The following is a 16,573-nucleotide window of genomic DNA, read 5'->3' as shown; positions in this document are numbered from 1 at the left end:
AAAAAAGCATTATTCCCATTCAGGAATTCAATAATCATCAAATATAATGATATATGTAGAACACTTATGTGTGTGTGGCACCTCTATGCAGGCAAGCAAGAGCCTGACAGCAAAAGCTTAGAGAGAATATAGAAGCTATGCACACACAATACTTGAAAGCCCCAGCTGCCCCTTCTAGCAATAGTGAGGGATCTGATCATGTGGCACGGGGTCTGAATCTTCTCACATCCCTCTATGGCACATAAGTAGATAGAAAAAGGAGATCAAAAGGTGCACAGAAACTAGTGGAGTTCTTACCAGAATATGTAACAGCAGTTGTGCTGTAGGTAGCGCTCTGAGTGTATGAAGGTACTACAGTTGCAGCAGCAGCAACAGGTTGCACAGTGGAAGATACAGGGTATATAGAGAAGGTAGTTGTAGCTGGACTGGGGTTGGCAGGCTTGATTGCCGTTACTTGACGAGTCTGTTGCGCTTGCGTGTACTGTGCAGCACCCTGGCTGTAGCCAGCCTTGGGAGCAACTGGAAGAGACAATGCGAAAGGAGCTGGTACACAGCAGGAAGAAAAAGATGCATTGCAGAAAATAATGTGGTTTAGTTGTGTTTTAGGGTAATGGCTTATAAATTCATAAGTAAATAGATTTCTACAAGCCTGATAATGAACTTATGTGACACCCAGAACACTAGTGGCCAAAAGATAGTCATAGAGGATTACCTATGACCACATAGAGACAGAATGCCTTTATGTAATAAATTAGTAATTGACCTTGGAATTCACAGCATTTCTGTTCATTTTAAGGCCAGAATAAATATACATTATGCCATTTGGTGTCCTGAGGTCATTAGGTAGTATATAATAAAAACACAGACAGTAATTTTATGTTTGGCTCCATCTTCAGTGCCAAACAGAAAAACTGGAAGTGCTCAGTTTTGCCAAACAGATTCCATTGACTATCATGGGATCCGTCTGGCATCTGGAATAAGTATACATTTTCTCAGACAAAAAAAAAAAAGTTGCTGTAGTCATGCTGCATCTGCACTGGAAGCTCCAAATAGAGCCATGGACTCGTATATGGATATAGCCTTAGCAGTCTTATGCCACTTTCAGATGAGAGCATTGTGGATGAATGTCCCAGCCCAACAATGGCTCTACTGACCGAACTCACTGTATCATAGACCTGTGGTCAAGGAAAGACACTCATTCATAATACATGTGCATATGCCTGTCTGAAAATGGCTTCAGTGTGTTTTTGTTTTTTATAAATAAAACTAGTTTTTGTGGCAGTTTTTCATTATTTTTGGAGCCAAAGCCAGAAGTGGACTGAGAAGATGTAAGAAATATGCTTCTTATTGCTGGATCCACTTCTGTCTTTGACACAGCAAAACTGCATCAAGAACTGCAGCTTTAAAAATATCCCGAGTGTGAAACCACCACAAATCTATGCTTGTTTGCCCCCTTTGCAGCACTAGCTTTAATTAAACCCTTTTGTTTCAGAAGAGCAAAAGCTACAATTATTGTTTAATACTTTATTCAAATTCCATAAAAGAAATGACAAAATCGACCTACCTGTCTGGTAGTAGGACTCGGCTACAGATGGCTGAGGCTGTGCAGCAGCAGCTACAGCAGTTGCAGTCGGTTGCTGGTAGTACTGTTTGCTGTCATAAGCTACAGCAGGCGCTGTAGACCTTACATAAGAGTACGAATCCTGAAGGGGGGAAAAAATGTAATTGCATTACTGAGCCATGTACAATGCATCACTTCAATGGTGCGAAAATATCATCGGAGTAATTAGATCATAAACAACCAGTAAAAGAATGGCCTAAAACAACATACACATTTACTTACATACACCACTTAGAAGTTTCTGCAAAATATCTACACCTGTCCGACTGCCACTCCCAAGCTTCTCATACTTCACGTGACAACAATGCTCTGAACAAAGGATCGCAGTGATGCGTTTAAGGGTGCATTTACAAGGGGCGAGTGCAAGATCAGTACGAGGAATGCAGACTGCTACTGCGATTGCGAACCACAATTTATTATAAGACTGCAATGGGTTTTGCAAGAAAAACACATCGCTGAACTTGTGATAATTTGTGTGAAAGTCACTTGTTTTGCCAATAGTAAAAAGAAAACGTTGCATCTCGTTTGCATAACACTCGCATGTACGTTTGCTTCCATAAGGTAGAACGGGCGATTCTTAAATAGAGTCGCCCCAAAAAAATAGCACATGCTACAATTTTTCTATCTTGCAGCATCACTACGAAAGTAATATAACGCATGTAAATAGACTCATTGCAAATACATTCTTTTTTCGTACGAGTTTTGTGTAAATACACCCTAATGGAGAGATGCATTACTATAATCGAGAGCCTAACTTGCCGGATTCAGCAGCTCTCACTAATTGCAATGCACAATAATTCTCACCATTAAAATCAGTGCCATGACTAATTATTTTATGCTTTTGGAGGAGGTTGGGGGGGGGGGGGGCAGACAGAACCATAAAAAGGCACTGCAATTAAGTTTGACACAGCAGTTATATCCAAATCAAAGGCACTGAATTTAATAAAAGTCATCTGAGCCATCATAACAGCATTAAACCAAATGATTTATGCACCTTGCAGTTAATTTGTAGTACCTGGTAGTTCTGTGTGGTCACAGGAGGTGGTGGCGGTGGAGCTTCTTGCTGCCGCTGTGTATAGCCGTAATCTGTTGCCGTATGAGCTGTGGGGTAGCCACCATATGCTGCAGCGGTTGCAGCAGCGGCCACTGCGACTGGTGCAGGTCGAGCCACGGCCACGGTGGCTGCTGCTGGGGCATATGCTGCTGTAACAGTGTGAGCAGCTACGGGAGCCTGATGCACAGTGTAACTGCCCACGGTTGTAGGATGGGAATAGGCAACTCCTGATGTTGGCTGCTGGCTGAGGGCAAAATGAGAAAGCAAAACGTGTTTAAGAGTTGTAAATATAAGACAAGAAATGTGCACGATGCAGAGAATATACTGTATAGAATCAATAGCTAAAGCAGTAGGCGTCTTTATAAGGGATGTGTGAAATCTACAGCTGATCTGTAACACAAGGTCTAACCCTGCTATAACACATGGCAGCCAGGGCGAGAGAAGCACATACTGTGGCAATTGGCTGTAAACCATCATGGCACCTACAGGTGAAGCCTGGCAATCAGCTGTACACCGCATGCAGGTACTGCAGCTTGGCCACAATATGGCGTATTTCATTAGATGATTTATACCAATGCCACCCTCTGGTTTTAACCTTTTCATGACCACGGGCATATCACACCCCAACACATCAGATTAAAGAGTTGTCTGTGACCCACATGTGCAATTAAACTATTACACTGACCATTAACATTTTCTTGAAATATACTCCCATTAAAAGGATATAACAGTCGCCATTCTCCACTCTGTCAAAACTCCCGAATTTCCTCTGAATTCTAGTAGATTATCCAGGAGCTTTTGCGCTCTGTACATACGTGTAAGTTTGCAGCTGCGCATGCACCAACATACTTCTCAGGCGCTTGCACATGCACAGTTCACCGCCAGGGATGTAACTGATGATGTGCAGATACAAACAAAGCTGCCCTGGGTTGTGTATGTGGCGACAGGGGATTTTTGACAGCACAGACATGCGACAATCATGGGGATCGGCAGAATGGAACATCTTTTTAATGGTAAGTGTATTGCAAAATCTTAGTAGCCACTGTAGTACTTCAACTACTTGCACATGTGGGTCTTGGGACTACCCCATTACGGCTCCTATTCACACAAGTTCTGTCCAAGTCTGAGATGGAAAGAACTCGCATGGAAAGAGAACCCGTTCATTTGAATGGCTTGATTCATACGTGCAATTTTTCACTTGGATTGATAGTCCGAATACGAAAAATCGCTGCATGGCTTATTTTTATGGGATTCTTGCTTTAACCCCTTCCCACCACAGGATGTACCGGTACATCCTGGGAGCCTGGTACTTCCCGCAACAGGACATACCGGTACGTCCTGGGGATAGCGCGAGATCACATATGATCCCGCGCTATCCCGCAGCGGGAGACGGCTGTCAGTCACAGCCGGCGTCCCGCTGTAACAGCGGGAGGACATCGGAGATCCCCCCCCCCCCCCCCCCCCCCCCCGCTGTTAACCCCTTCCCTGCCGCAATCTAAGTAGATCGCGGCAGGGAAAGAGTCCACAGAGGGAGCACACTCCCTCTGTCTTCGGCCGGCTCTCGCGATGTCATCGCGAGAGCCCGGCATGTCACCATGGCAACAGGACGCCAGACACTGGCGTCCTGTAGTGCCAATGCCTATGATCGCTGTATAAGCGATAAGGCATGGCAGAGCAGTAGCTTTGCCTTGCCTTATGACAGCAATCATAGGCACAGTGCTGCAAGTCCCTCGGAGGGTCTCAAATACTGTTAAAAAAAAAAAAAAGAAAAGAAAAATGTAAAAAACACCTTTTTTTATGCTTTTTCTAATATTACCATAAAAAAGGTAAAAAAATTAAAACCCCACATATTGGGTATTGACGCGTCTGTAACGACGTGTACAAAAAGTTGAACACGCTTTTTATTTTGTACGGCAAAAAGCGTAACAAAAACCGCTAAAAAAACAGAGGCAAAATGCTAATTTTTAGCATTTTGCCTCCCAAAAAATGCAATAAAAGTGATCAAAAAAGCCGTACATTCCCCAAAATGGAACCAACAAAAACTACAGCTCATCTCACAAAAAATAAGTCCTTATAGAGCTCCGTACATAGAAAAATAAAAGGACTTTGAATGCAGCTAGAGAGAGAAAAAAAAAAGATTTCCAAAAAAAAAAAAAAGGGTTTTTATTGCGAAAAAGTGTAAAATCCTAAAAAAAATATAAGAATTTTGGAATCGTTGTAACCGTACCAACCCGCAGAAAAAAATTGTGTGTCATTTATGCTGCATGATTAACGCTGTAAAAAAAAAAAAAAATAAATCTATGGCAGAATTGATGTGTTTTCTCTCCCTGTTATCATAAAAAAAATTATAAAGGTTTTACGATATTGCCTATGTACCCAAAAGTGGCACCGATAAAAAACTACAGCTCGCCACGCAAAAAACAAGCCCTTATACGACCGCGTCGACGGAAAAATAAAAAAAAGTTATGGCTTTTGAAAAGTGGAGATGGAGAAATACCAAAAATCGCTTGGTCCTCAACGTCAAAATAGGCCATGTCATTAAGGGGTTAATAGAATGTGAAACGCTGAACGAGAAGACCCCCCAACAAGCAGAGAAGTCTGTTAGTGTAAATGCTCTGCACGAGCGCTGACGACCTTAGGGGCCGTAAGTGAGATGACTGCTGCAAATTTCTCTCCACATTCCTCACACTGACCACAGAGCAGCCCGCAAGTGACAGACTTCTTTATGGCTCTATAGTCACTGTGAGAAATGCAGGATTTTAGTTTTTTTACATATAGATTGTGACAGAAAATGAAAAAAATAAATAACCAAAAATTCTTAAATTTTTAAGACAAAAATGTGATTTATATAATAGGTCATTGTCGGATGACCCTACCCCTTTAAAACGAACGGTCATCGCCCTATTCGCACTTGCGATGGAACCTTTGGCCTGCCTAATTAGACAAAATCCAAACATATCGGGCCTTAGATGTGGAGAAAGGGAATCTAAACGGAGCCTCTTTGCAGATTATATTTTATTATCTCTTACTAGACCCCTAACCTCTTTACCCTACCTGATTAGATCTGGACTCCTTTGCAGAGGTGTCAGGCTTAATGGTCAATATGGACAAGACAGAGGCTCTCTATATTAATATCCCCAACCAGATGAAAAAGCTGATAGACCTCAAATTTTGGGTTCCACACTCCCTCACACTTCCTTACATACTTAGGTATAAAGCTAACCCCCGATCTAGCCTCGTTATACAGGTAAACTATCCCCCATTATTTAAATCCATTAAGGCAGATCTGAGGAGATGGGACCGGCCCACCTAGTCTTGGACGCATAAATGCTATCAAACTGACAATACTACCACAACTACTCTATCTTTTCAGATGCCTCCCCATTAACATTCCGGTGGCAGATTTGAAAGATCCAAAAGGCGGTCTCCCAATTTATCTGGAGGGGAAAGACCAAGAAACAGGCAAAACGTTATGCACTACCACAGACGGGTGCGCGGACTATCTGTACCTAACTTTCAAAAATATTTTACGGCAGCCCAATTGTCTCAGATTTCCCCGATATTCGCAGGGTCGAGAGCACCAATTTGGGCAGAACTAGAGGCCTCTATGGTAGCCCCAGTGGACCTCCATACAGTCTTTTGGGATAGGGGCTCGACCTTACGACTACTGTCCCCATTGACAGCTCATCTTTTTGACATCTGGAGAAAAACTAGATTCAAATATTCCTTGATGACAGATTTCCCACCCCTTTTACCAGTTATCCCTAACCAGGATTTCCCTTTGAGTACCCAACAGGGGGCTTTCCGGTGGTGGAGAGACAAGGGTATAACACACCTACACCGATTCCTACAGTTCCAAACGCTCCTTAGCATTCCCCAGATCACTGAGAAGTATGACATTCCCAACAATCGATGGCTCGAACTTCACCAGATCCACAGTTCTGTTAGAGCATTGCTGCATAGGTCGACATCTATACCTAATAACACCACATTCGAAAAGATATGCCTATGGACACCCCGTCAACCAGGGACCATCTCCTGTCTATATGCATCTATGAACCAACCGCCTCTCAACAGAAAACTACAGTATATGATTAGATGGCAAAGAGACCTTAATATTTCTCTCTCTTTTTTTTTTTTTAAATCCAAAGTTTTATTGAGTTTTATCAAGAACGTACATGACATATACAAACAGGCGAGTCAGAGTTCCTGGATCCATTAGTGAGCAGCTCACAGGAATACGCCACACATTGCAGGGAATCCAGTGCTATTCTCTAAGCCTAAGTATAAGTCTAACTCGGCGAACGGGTGGACAAACAATGACTAACAAGACGGGGGGAGGGAGGGGACGATGGGCAGGACGGGAAGGGGGAAGGGTAGATCAGGGGTGGGGGCTAGGGAGCATTCTGTATGTGCATTTCCTCTCAATGGAAAAGGGAACTCTCCAGATAAACTTAGGCCGAGACTCCGGCCTCCGCCTCCTCCTCTCCGTGGGTCTGGGGGATGATCTCAGAGCGTATTTTACGCCATGGGCCCCATATCTCCAAGAATTTTTCGTGTGAGCCATTTGACCAGCTGGAGAGTTCCTCCAGATTATAGGTCCGGTCCATCCTGTCTCTCCACTGGGAAAAAAGAGGCGGAGACTTCTGCAGCCACAGAGGCGGGATAAGTGCCTTCGCTCCGTCAATTGCATGCGCTAGTAGTCTGTGCCTCAATGGGCTAAATTCCCCCGAGGGCCTCCACAAAAACATTGCCTCAGAAGTGAGTGTAAAGTTGGGTAGGATCCTTTTCAACGAGTCGGCTATCTTTTGCCAAAAGGTCGACAAGAGTGGACAGGTCCACCATATATGTAGGTATGAACCTGGGCCATTATCACATCTCCAGCATTTGTTGGTGGATGTAAGCTTATGGTCGGCTAGCCACTGAGGGGTCCTATACCAGCGGACTAGTAGTTTATAGTGTGCTTCTTGGCTAATTATACATGAGGATAGTCCATGTGCTAGTTTTAGAATTAGCTGGGTGTCCGAGGAGGATAGAGTTATATTAAGCTCCTTCTCCCATGAGGAGAGGAACGCTGGCTTATAAGATAGGGAAGGCGGGAAGCACTGCTTGCGAAGATACGCTATTCGTCCAGCGGATGTGCTGCCCATCCCCACCGCCCTCTCAAATGCCGTGTGGGGTCTTGTAGATGTGTGGGTTCTCTTGAAGTCTTTGATTACACCCCCCATTTGAGCACTCTGAAGGTAAAGCAGTGGCTGGTCGGGCAGTAGAGTCTCCACTATCTCCCTAGGGTTTAGATGGGATAGAGATTGAAGCTCCCCTACGCATTTACTACTGAGTTTTTGCCAGAGACTGGCAGAGCAGGGATCTGACGGGAGGCCCATCAGTGTTGGGAGGGTGCATAGTGGGGCGATTGGGGAAGGAGATGGCGCCAACACCTCTGCATAGGAATCCCATGCCTCGGCGGGGCCCCTCAGAAGCAGGCAGTAGCCCCTTTTCCTATAGACAGACTTTTTGGGGAACCATAATGATTCCAACAAGGTGGGACCATATATAGCTTTAATCATCCGGAACAGCAGGGGGTCTCCCGATGGCATGGTCAATTTCGCCCAGTAGCTGATGTGTGATGCGGTATAGAAGTCGGAGATGCTCGGCAGCCCCATCCCTCCCTCCTCCCTCCTTCTTATCAAAAGGCTGTACGGCAGTCTGGAGCTCCTCTGTCTCCAAATATATTTGGTAAACATCTTGCGGAGGGTATTGAAAAATTTAGTTGGCAGGTGGATAGGGAGTGACCGGATCTGATATAGGATCAATGGGAGTATGTAGGATTTAATTATGTTTTTCCTCCCGAACCAGGAGATATAGGGGAGGTCGTAATTATGTAGCAGGGTTTTAACTTTAGTAATTAATTGTGGGAAGTTGGCTTCGAAAAGGTCATCCAACCTCCTTGTCAGTCTCACTCCCAAAAAGTCTATTGCAGTGTTGGACCAGGAGAACGGGGAGTCCGCCATTAGAGTCGCACAGCGAGCTCTCGGGATCGAGACATTCAGAACCGTAGATTTGCTAAAATTTATTTTAAAGTTCGAAAGAGCTCCGAACTGTTCCAGACAGGCAACAAGTCTGGTAAGGCCCGTTTCCGGGTTTGTGATTAAAAAAATGATATCATCCGCAAAAGCGGCTGCAGACAAAGAGCAGTCCCCCACTGTGAGTCCCCGTATCTCCTGATCCACCCTGATCTGTAGGAGCAGAGGTTCCAGTGCCAAGACAAAGAGGGAGGGAGACAGGGGGCAACCTTGGCGCGTGCCATTTTTTATTTCGAAGGGGGGTGAGAGGATATTATTTATTTTCAATCTAGCAAACGGTTCAGCGTACAGGGAGAAGATGGCCGCGACGAAGGGAGGGGGGAAATTGTAGTGTAGCAAGACTGCTTTCATATATTGCCAGTCGACTCTATCAAACGCCTTTTCGGCATCGGTACTTACTAAGGCGAGTGGGATTCTGTTTGTATGGGCGAACTGCATTGCGTGAAGGACACGGATGCAGTTGTCCCTCCCCTCCCTCCCCTTCACAAAACCGGCCTGCTCCCTATCCACCAGATTAGGAATGAGGGCTTCCATACGCTTAGAAAGGAGTTTAGCCCATAACTTGGCATCCAGGTTAATTAGGGAAATGGGACGGTAGCTGCCGCACAACTCCGAATCCTTATTTTCTTTCAAGATCAACGTGATGTGGGCCTCTTGAGTCTGTCTCGGGAGGCTGCCGCCACTCAGGAGGGCATTAAACATTTCTGTGAGGTGTGGTACCAACGTGGTGCGGAAAGATTTATAATAAATGAGGGGCAGACCGTCAGGGCCCGGGCTTTTGCCTGGGGGGGAGGAATTCAGTACTCCATCAACTTCCGTTTCCCTTACGGGGGATATTTCTCTCTCTTTGCCACGTTGGCATCATTGTTGCACATTTGCATCTATGGGCAGCCACCAGGTGACATTGGCGGAGACCTCAATTAAGATTCTTCACAGGTCCTACTTAGTCCCCGAAATAATCAGCAAATACGATCAGACCCTCTCATCGTCTTGCTTTCGAGGCTATGCGGAACTAGGCTCTACTGTGTACACCTGGTGGACCTGTCCGAGGGTGACATCCCTCTGAAGACAGGTTGCTGGCCTAGTATCATCAGTGATCAGTAAGCCCTTTGACCGATCCCCAGCGACAGGTTTGCTGGCGGATAAACAACTAGGCTTCAACAATCAACAGCATAAACTGGCTCAAAACATCTGTATGGCAACCAGAGTATATATAGCCTCACAATGGTTATCGCCCGTATTGCAGATTGGCCCGATCAAAGCTAGAATCTCTCTGATGATGGCATATGAGAAGCTTTCAGCTATCAGAGAAGACAGGATGGAGCTGTTCTTGAAAACATGGCAGCCGTGGTCCGTCTACTTAGGAGTTCTAGGTCTTACATAGGCATTCCAGCGATAAGTTGGGGAGGGGAGAGAGATATAAAGTAGCCCTACGGAAAGCATGGATAGCAGCAGAACTAACCCCAAAAATACATTACATGGTTTGCAGAAGTTGTTGCCTGGATACTTGACTGAGCTTGCTTTTGTTATGTTTTGTTTTATAAACCTTTTCATCTTGAAATCCCCCTGCGAGGGGAGGGGTATAGCTATAGTTACTATATTGTAATAATTTGAGAAAAATTAATAAAACTATTTGAAAATAAAAACGAATCGTTATCCACAACTTGTTCCAAATGACGCTTTATCGTAAAACTATAACCAGCAACGTTGCAGAGAACAATAGGGAAAACCAAGTTGTGACCGAATGACAGAACCAGATTCCAAGAACCTAACAAGGACACTGTGGAGAGCAATAAGACTGCCAAGTGTAATGAGAAACAGATTGGTAAGTGCACGATATGGAAATGCACACTGCTCTTCATTCTGTCAGCGGCTACAAGATGTAACACTGGAAAGGTAGGATTATACCTACCCGATAATCAGGTTTCCAGGAGTCTCCACGACAGCACCACCTGAGATCGCCTCCTCCTGATAGGACAGGAACACACCGAGAGGTTAAAGTTCCCCCCCCGTCCTCCCCTCCTCAGTGTATTATAACGAAACTGCCGGGGTAGGAGCTAACTTAAATTTTTTCCTATCTGGTATACTTTTTATTTTATTATCTTTTATTTATTTAATTATTTCTATATACATTATTCTTTCTTGGGGAGGGAATGTACGGGTGCTGTCGTGGAGACTCCTGGAAACCTGATTATCGGGTAGGTATAATCCTACCTTTCCCAGGGAGTCTCCACGACAGCACCACCTGAGACGTATCAACTAAAGTAATTCTAGGGTGGGATTGCCGCTGAGAGGACCTTACGACCGAAGGACATGTCCTCGTCTAGCTGCACCTTTACCCTGTAGTGTTTGACGAAAGTATGGGGCTTTTTCCATACTGCTGCCTTACATATCTGCTCTACTGATGCCGAGCCATGCTCGGCCCATGAGGTCGCTACTGCCCTTGTGGAATGGGCTTTAAGAGCCGAGGGGGCCTCCTTCCCCAAAGCCTTATATGCCTCGCTAATGGCCAGGCGAATCCACCTGGCTATAGAGCTTTTGGCTGCCTTCTTTCCCTTATTAGGGCCTGAATATTGGACGAACAGGTTGTCGTCCTGCCTCCATGGGCCTGTGGCCTCGATGTACGTCAAGACTGCTCTTCTGACGTCCAAACAGCTTAGGGTTCGCTCGCTCTCGTCTTTTGGGTGATTATAGAACGAGGGTATTATTATGTCATGGGCCCTATGGAATGGGGATACCACCTTAGGTAAAAAGGTCGGGTCTGTTTTAAAGACTAACTTGGTATCTGTAATCTTGAGGAGCGGGTGGCGTATGGATAGGGCCTGTAGCTCGCTGACCCGCCTGGCTGAGGAAATTGCCACTAGGAAGATAGTTTTTACTGTGAGCATTTTTAATGAGAGCCCCTCCATTGGTTCGAAGGGGTCCCCTGTCATGGCCCTCAAGACTAAATTAAGGTTCCAGTCTGGGCAAATATTGGTGGACCTGGGTCGAAGCCTATCTGCCGCTGCCAGGAATCTATTGATCCACCTGTCCCCGGATAACTTAGTGTCAAACAGGGCGCTAAGGGCTGCCGTTTGGACTCTTAGGGTGCTTGGGGCGAGGCCCATATCCAGGCCGTCCTGTAGAAAGTCCAGGATCAGAGGGACGTCCGCACTGCTGCCTGAGGAGCCTCTCTCTTGTCTCCAAGAGGTAAACCTCCTCCAGATTCTCTGGTATATGCGGTTGGTAGTCTCTTTCCTGCTTGCCATTAGCGTTCTGACTACCTTGGTTGAGAATCCCCTGCCCCTCAGTATGGATTCTTCAGTAACCAAGCTGTTAGATGAAGTCTGCTTACGTCGGGGTAGTTCAGGGGTCCCTGCGTTAGGAGATTCTCCTGAGCCGGAAGGGTAACTGGCTCCTGGATGCTCAAGTCTCTCAGGAGGCTGAACCAGCTCCTTCTTGGCCAAAAGGGAGCCACAAGGATCAGGGTGCACGGTTGTGACCTGAAGTACTGTAGTACCCTTGGGATTAGTGGGATCGGGGGAAATGCGTACGCCAGCTCTCCTCCCCAGTCCTGGCTGAGGGCGTCCACCGCTGTCGGTTGGTCTTCCCGTCTGAGGGAGAAGAAGTTCGTCACCTTGGCGTTTTGTTTTGACGCGAATAGGTCTATTTGCGGGGGACCCCATTTGTCCGTCACTATCCGGAACGCCTCCTGGGATAAGGACCATTCTCCTGGGTCTAAGCGCCCCCGGCTGAGGAAGTCTGCTCTTTGATTCAGAGATCCCTTTAAGTGTACCGCTGACAGTGAGATGATGCGGCCCTCCGCCCAGCGAAATATCCTTTGCGCGATACTTTGCAGAGCTGGTGACCTCGTGCCCCCCTGGTGTCGGATATGGGCCACTGCCGTGGTGTTGTCCGACAGTACCCGTATATGTTGGTTTCTTACCGTCTCCCCCAGGTGCTGCAGGGCCTTCCAGATTGCTTGTAGCTCCCTGTAGTTTGAGGATTGATGCTTCGTCTGCGGTGGCCATGGGCCCTGTAGGAGCTGGTCTCCGACGTGCGCCCCCCACCCCCAGGAGCTTGCATCTGTCGTGATCTGTACTGCCGGGTGCAATATCCAGTGGACTCCTTTTCTTAGATTTCTTGGGGACGTCCACCAGCTTAAGGATACCCTTACCGAGTTCCTGATCTGTATTCTGTTTTCTAACGAAGCCTGCCTGCCGTCCCACGCTGCGAGGACTGCAGCTTGCAGGGGTCTGGTATGTGCCTGTGCCCATGCTACCCCCGGGATGCATGATGTTAGACTTCCTAGGAGGGACATAGCCTCCCGGATTGTGCATGACCGTCTCTGCATAAAGGATTTTACCATGTGCCGAATTTTCTGCCCCTTTGCCTCGGGGAGGAAGGAGCATTGGGCCTCTGAGTCGAGTGTTACGCCTAAAAACACCTTCTCCGTGCTGGGGTTTAGGCTGGACTTCTCCCAATTTATGATCCAACCTAGGAACTGTAACAGGCTGAGCACTGTTGCCAAGTTCTCTACTAGGCGTTCCCTGGACTCGGCTATGATTAGTATGTCGTCCAGGTATGGGATTATTAGGATCGACCTCTGCCTTAGGTAGGCTGCAACCTCCGCCATGATCTTCGTGAAGATGCGGGGTGCTGAGGAGATTCCAAAGGGAAGGCATCTGAATTGAAGATGCCTTGTCTTGCTGCCCATTTCCAACGCGAACCTTAGGTACTTCCTTGAGTCCCTGTGGATCGGTACATGCAGATAGGCGTCTTTCAGGTCGATCGAGGCCATGTAGGCCCCCCTGGGGATCAACTTTACCGCTGATGTGATGGACTCCATCCTGAATTTTCGATATTTTATGAAAACGTTCAGGGGTTTTAGATTTATTATTAGGCGTGAACCTCCCCCGGGTTTCTTTACTAGAAAGAGTCTGGAGTAATGCCCCCAGGTCTCCTCTTCCTGTGGCACGAGGGACACTGCCTTTAGATGTCTTAGGTCCTGTACCGCCTGCTGAAGCGGGTACAGTTGTTGTACTGGACCTCGCGTGATAATATATTTTCTCCTGGGGGGGGATACTAACTCGATTCTGTATCCCTCCTGCAGGATCTCCGGGATCCACGGGCTCCTGCAAATCGAGGCCCACCGATCCGCAAAGCCCTGCAGCCTCGCCCCCACTGGGATGGCGTCAGGGCTTCTGCTTGGCTGGGTCCCCCTGGTGCGGGTTGAAGAGGAAGTTTCTCCCTCTGCCTCCCTTGGGGTAACTCCATCGGCCCGTCTTGCCCTTGCCTTTATAGGGTTCCGATTGTTGTGCCGGGGTTCGGAAGAAGGTCTTCCCCTTACGTTGTCTTTCCTCCGGGAATCCCTTCTTCTTATCCGACGCTTTCTCTAGTATTTTATCTAGATCCGGACCAAAGAGGAATTGGCCGTGAAAGGGTAGCGAGCACAATTTATTCTTGGATGTTAGGTCGCCCGACCATGACTTCAGCCAGAGGACCCTCCTGGCCGAGTTGGTTAGGGCCGTTGCTTTTGCCGAAAGCTTCACTGACTCCGCTGCTGCGTCTGCCAGGAAGTTAGTGGCCATCTTTAACATAGGGAGGGAATCTATGATCTGCTCCCTTGGTGTTTTGCTCGAGATGTGCAGCTCCAGTTGTTCGAGCCACACACCCAGGGTTCTGGCGACGCACGTGGCTGCCACCCCCGGCCTGAGCGTACTGGCCGCTGCCTCCCAGGATCTTCTTAGCAGGCCCTCCGCCTTGCGATCCATTGGGTCTCTAAGCTGTGTGGCGTCCTCGAAGGGCAATGTTGTCCTCCTAGCCACCTTAGCCACTGGGACATCTACCTTGGGTACTTCCTCCCAATTCGCACATACCCCCTCCTCAAACGGGTAGCGCCTCTTCACCCCCTTAGACGAGAAGGATCCCGTGTCGGGCTTCTCCCACTCCTTAAGTATTAATTTTGTTACGTTGCTATGGACCGGGAAGGTATGTTTCTTCCTCTCCCCTAAACCCCCAAAGACCTCGTCCTGCATTGAACGGGGTTCCTTGGGCTCCTCCATTTTCAGTGTAGCTCTAACGGAGTTAATCAGCTCCGTTAAATCTTCTCTATGGAAGAGGTACTTTTGGTATTCCTCTTCCTCTGAGGACTCCTCAAGCATCAGCTCTTCCGGTTCAGATCCTGAACTCTCTGAGTCTGAGAGCACCTGCGGGGTATGCGCTTTTCTTCGGCGCTTTGTCCCCGATGCCCCTCTGGGTGGAGTTTTTGGGGTCGACAGTGCTGACCGCACTTCCTCTTGGACGAGTTTTCTGACATCCTCGAGGAATCCCCCTGATTCCTCCTTGACCAACTTGGCTATGCATGCTTTGCATAATGGCCTGGCATGCGAAGCCGATAGTCTTGTGCCACATTCTGCGCACTTTTTAGCTTTGGCTCTGGGAGGGGCAACTCTTCTATCCCCCTGGCAGACAACAAAATTTACGTGTAAGGATGCAAAATTCATTAACAACGTATACGAATATGCATGCCTTGTTTGCCCCACTGGCTACTTACGGTTGCCGCCGCGGTGGAGCATTCCGCGACCTCTGGTGCTGGAGCACTCATTGCTTTATTAACTGGTGCTGCAGACACTCTTGGGGCATTTAAGCCAATACTCACTGAGTGGCTTTCTTGCTCGGCGCCATCTTCTCTCAGGTTCCTTTTTCTTTTTTGAATTTTGGCGCCTTTAAATTTTAGCCCCGCCCCCTCCGAGCGCCGGCCGTGCTGCGCGATGACGTCATCACGCTCGCCGCTTGCCGCGGCGCCCCGCCCCCTCCCCTGCTCGTTAAGGGGAAGCCGGAGGCGCCGCGCACGTTCCTAAGCCGGCGCGTAGGAGAGCTGGAGCCCCGCATTGCACCCCCCATGGGCCGCCGCGGGAGGAACCTGGCCCGGGGGGACCACCCCATGTGGCGTCCCGGGAGTCGCTCTGCAAGAAGGGAGGACAGGCTGGAGCACTGCCCTCCGATCTGCCGGTATGCTTCTTTCTTTCGGGCTGGCGTCTCCACCAGCCCCTCTCGGTGACCCTGCCTCCTGGCAGGACAGGAAAACACTGAGGAGGGGAGGACGGGGGGGGAACTTTAACCTCTCGGTGTGTTCCTGTCCTATCAGGAGGAGGCGATCTCAGGTGGTGCTGTCGTGGAGACTCCCTGGGAAAGACTGGTAACGTGATCGACACTGTGGAGATCTCTGGAGGAAAGACAAGAACCCCCCCGAGTCTCCCGTTACAGATCTGCTGTAGGCACGTTCCCTCCTCGATAACGCCACTTGTCTGTTTCAGAACTAGGCATTTTTCCAGTGTAAGGTTTTGGACTTCTACAATGACCCAATCAGCATTGGTGTCACCGTTCCTGGTTTCCCCGAATTAGCCATTAGTCTCCAAATATAAACGTGCTAATTTGTGATAACACTATCAATGTAAGCTACATATGCAGTGCCATCACACCGTGGCACATTAGAACAAGCGGTGACAGGGGAACACTGTGTGAACCATCAACAAGGCCGTCACTGCAGGAGTATTCAGAGACCTCAGTACACTCCCTTAAAGGGAACCTGTCCGTTCCCCAATTGCCCCCGGACACTACAGTAGTGGCATTTGCACTAAATTCACTTGTACTGATCAGTTCAGTGGTTTTGGAAAAGCTTTGCTCAAAAGTGCGCAGCAGGAGGGGAATCTGAAGCAGCTAATATTGATTGATTCCCTGCTCCCTCCGCTGCTGATTGACAGATCTCTCTTTATTCAGGGTAATCAAGTCACCTGTGATCTCAGCAGGGAGGCGGGGGTGAACAATAAATAT

At 47.8% G+C, this 16,573-nt stretch overlaps 1 protein-coding gene across 6 annotated transcripts in view; it reads right to left on the bottom strand.

Annotated features, from left to right (window-relative positions):
- ZFR (zinc finger RNA binding protein) overlaps window positions 1-16,573 on the bottom strand; it is a 60,472-nt gene that overhangs the window by 26,422 nt on the left and 17,477 nt on the right. For 4 of the 6 annotated variants that reach the window (XR_010792790.1, XM_066602479.1, XM_066602481.1 and 1 more), the window contains exons 4-6: window positions 2,637-2,919; window positions 1,565-1,703; window positions 298-543 (exon numbers count right to left, since the gene is read on the bottom strand). Coding sequence is in view for 5 of the 6 variants with exons in the window: in XM_066602479.1 (XP_066458576.1) it covers window positions 298-543; window positions 1,565-1,703; window positions 2,637-2,919 (668 nt within the window). In the remaining variant the exon portion in view is untranslated. The remainder of the gene's footprint in view (window positions 1-297; window positions 544-1,564; window positions 1,704-2,636; window positions 2,920-16,573) is intronic. The other 2 variants (XM_066602482.1, XM_066602483.1) reach the window with 2 other exon arrangements.

The sequence above is a fragment of the Eleutherodactylus coqui genome, chromosome 5 (genome assembly GCF_035609145.1).
Source record: "Eleutherodactylus coqui strain aEleCoq1 chromosome 5, aEleCoq1.hap1, whole genome shotgun sequence".
Lineage (NCBI taxonomy): Eukaryota > Metazoa > Chordata > Amphibia > Anura > Eleutherodactylidae > Eleutherodactylus > Eleutherodactylus coqui.
The sequence above is the reverse complement of the archived record's forward strand: the minus strand, read 5'-3'. Positions and strand labels throughout refer to the sequence as shown.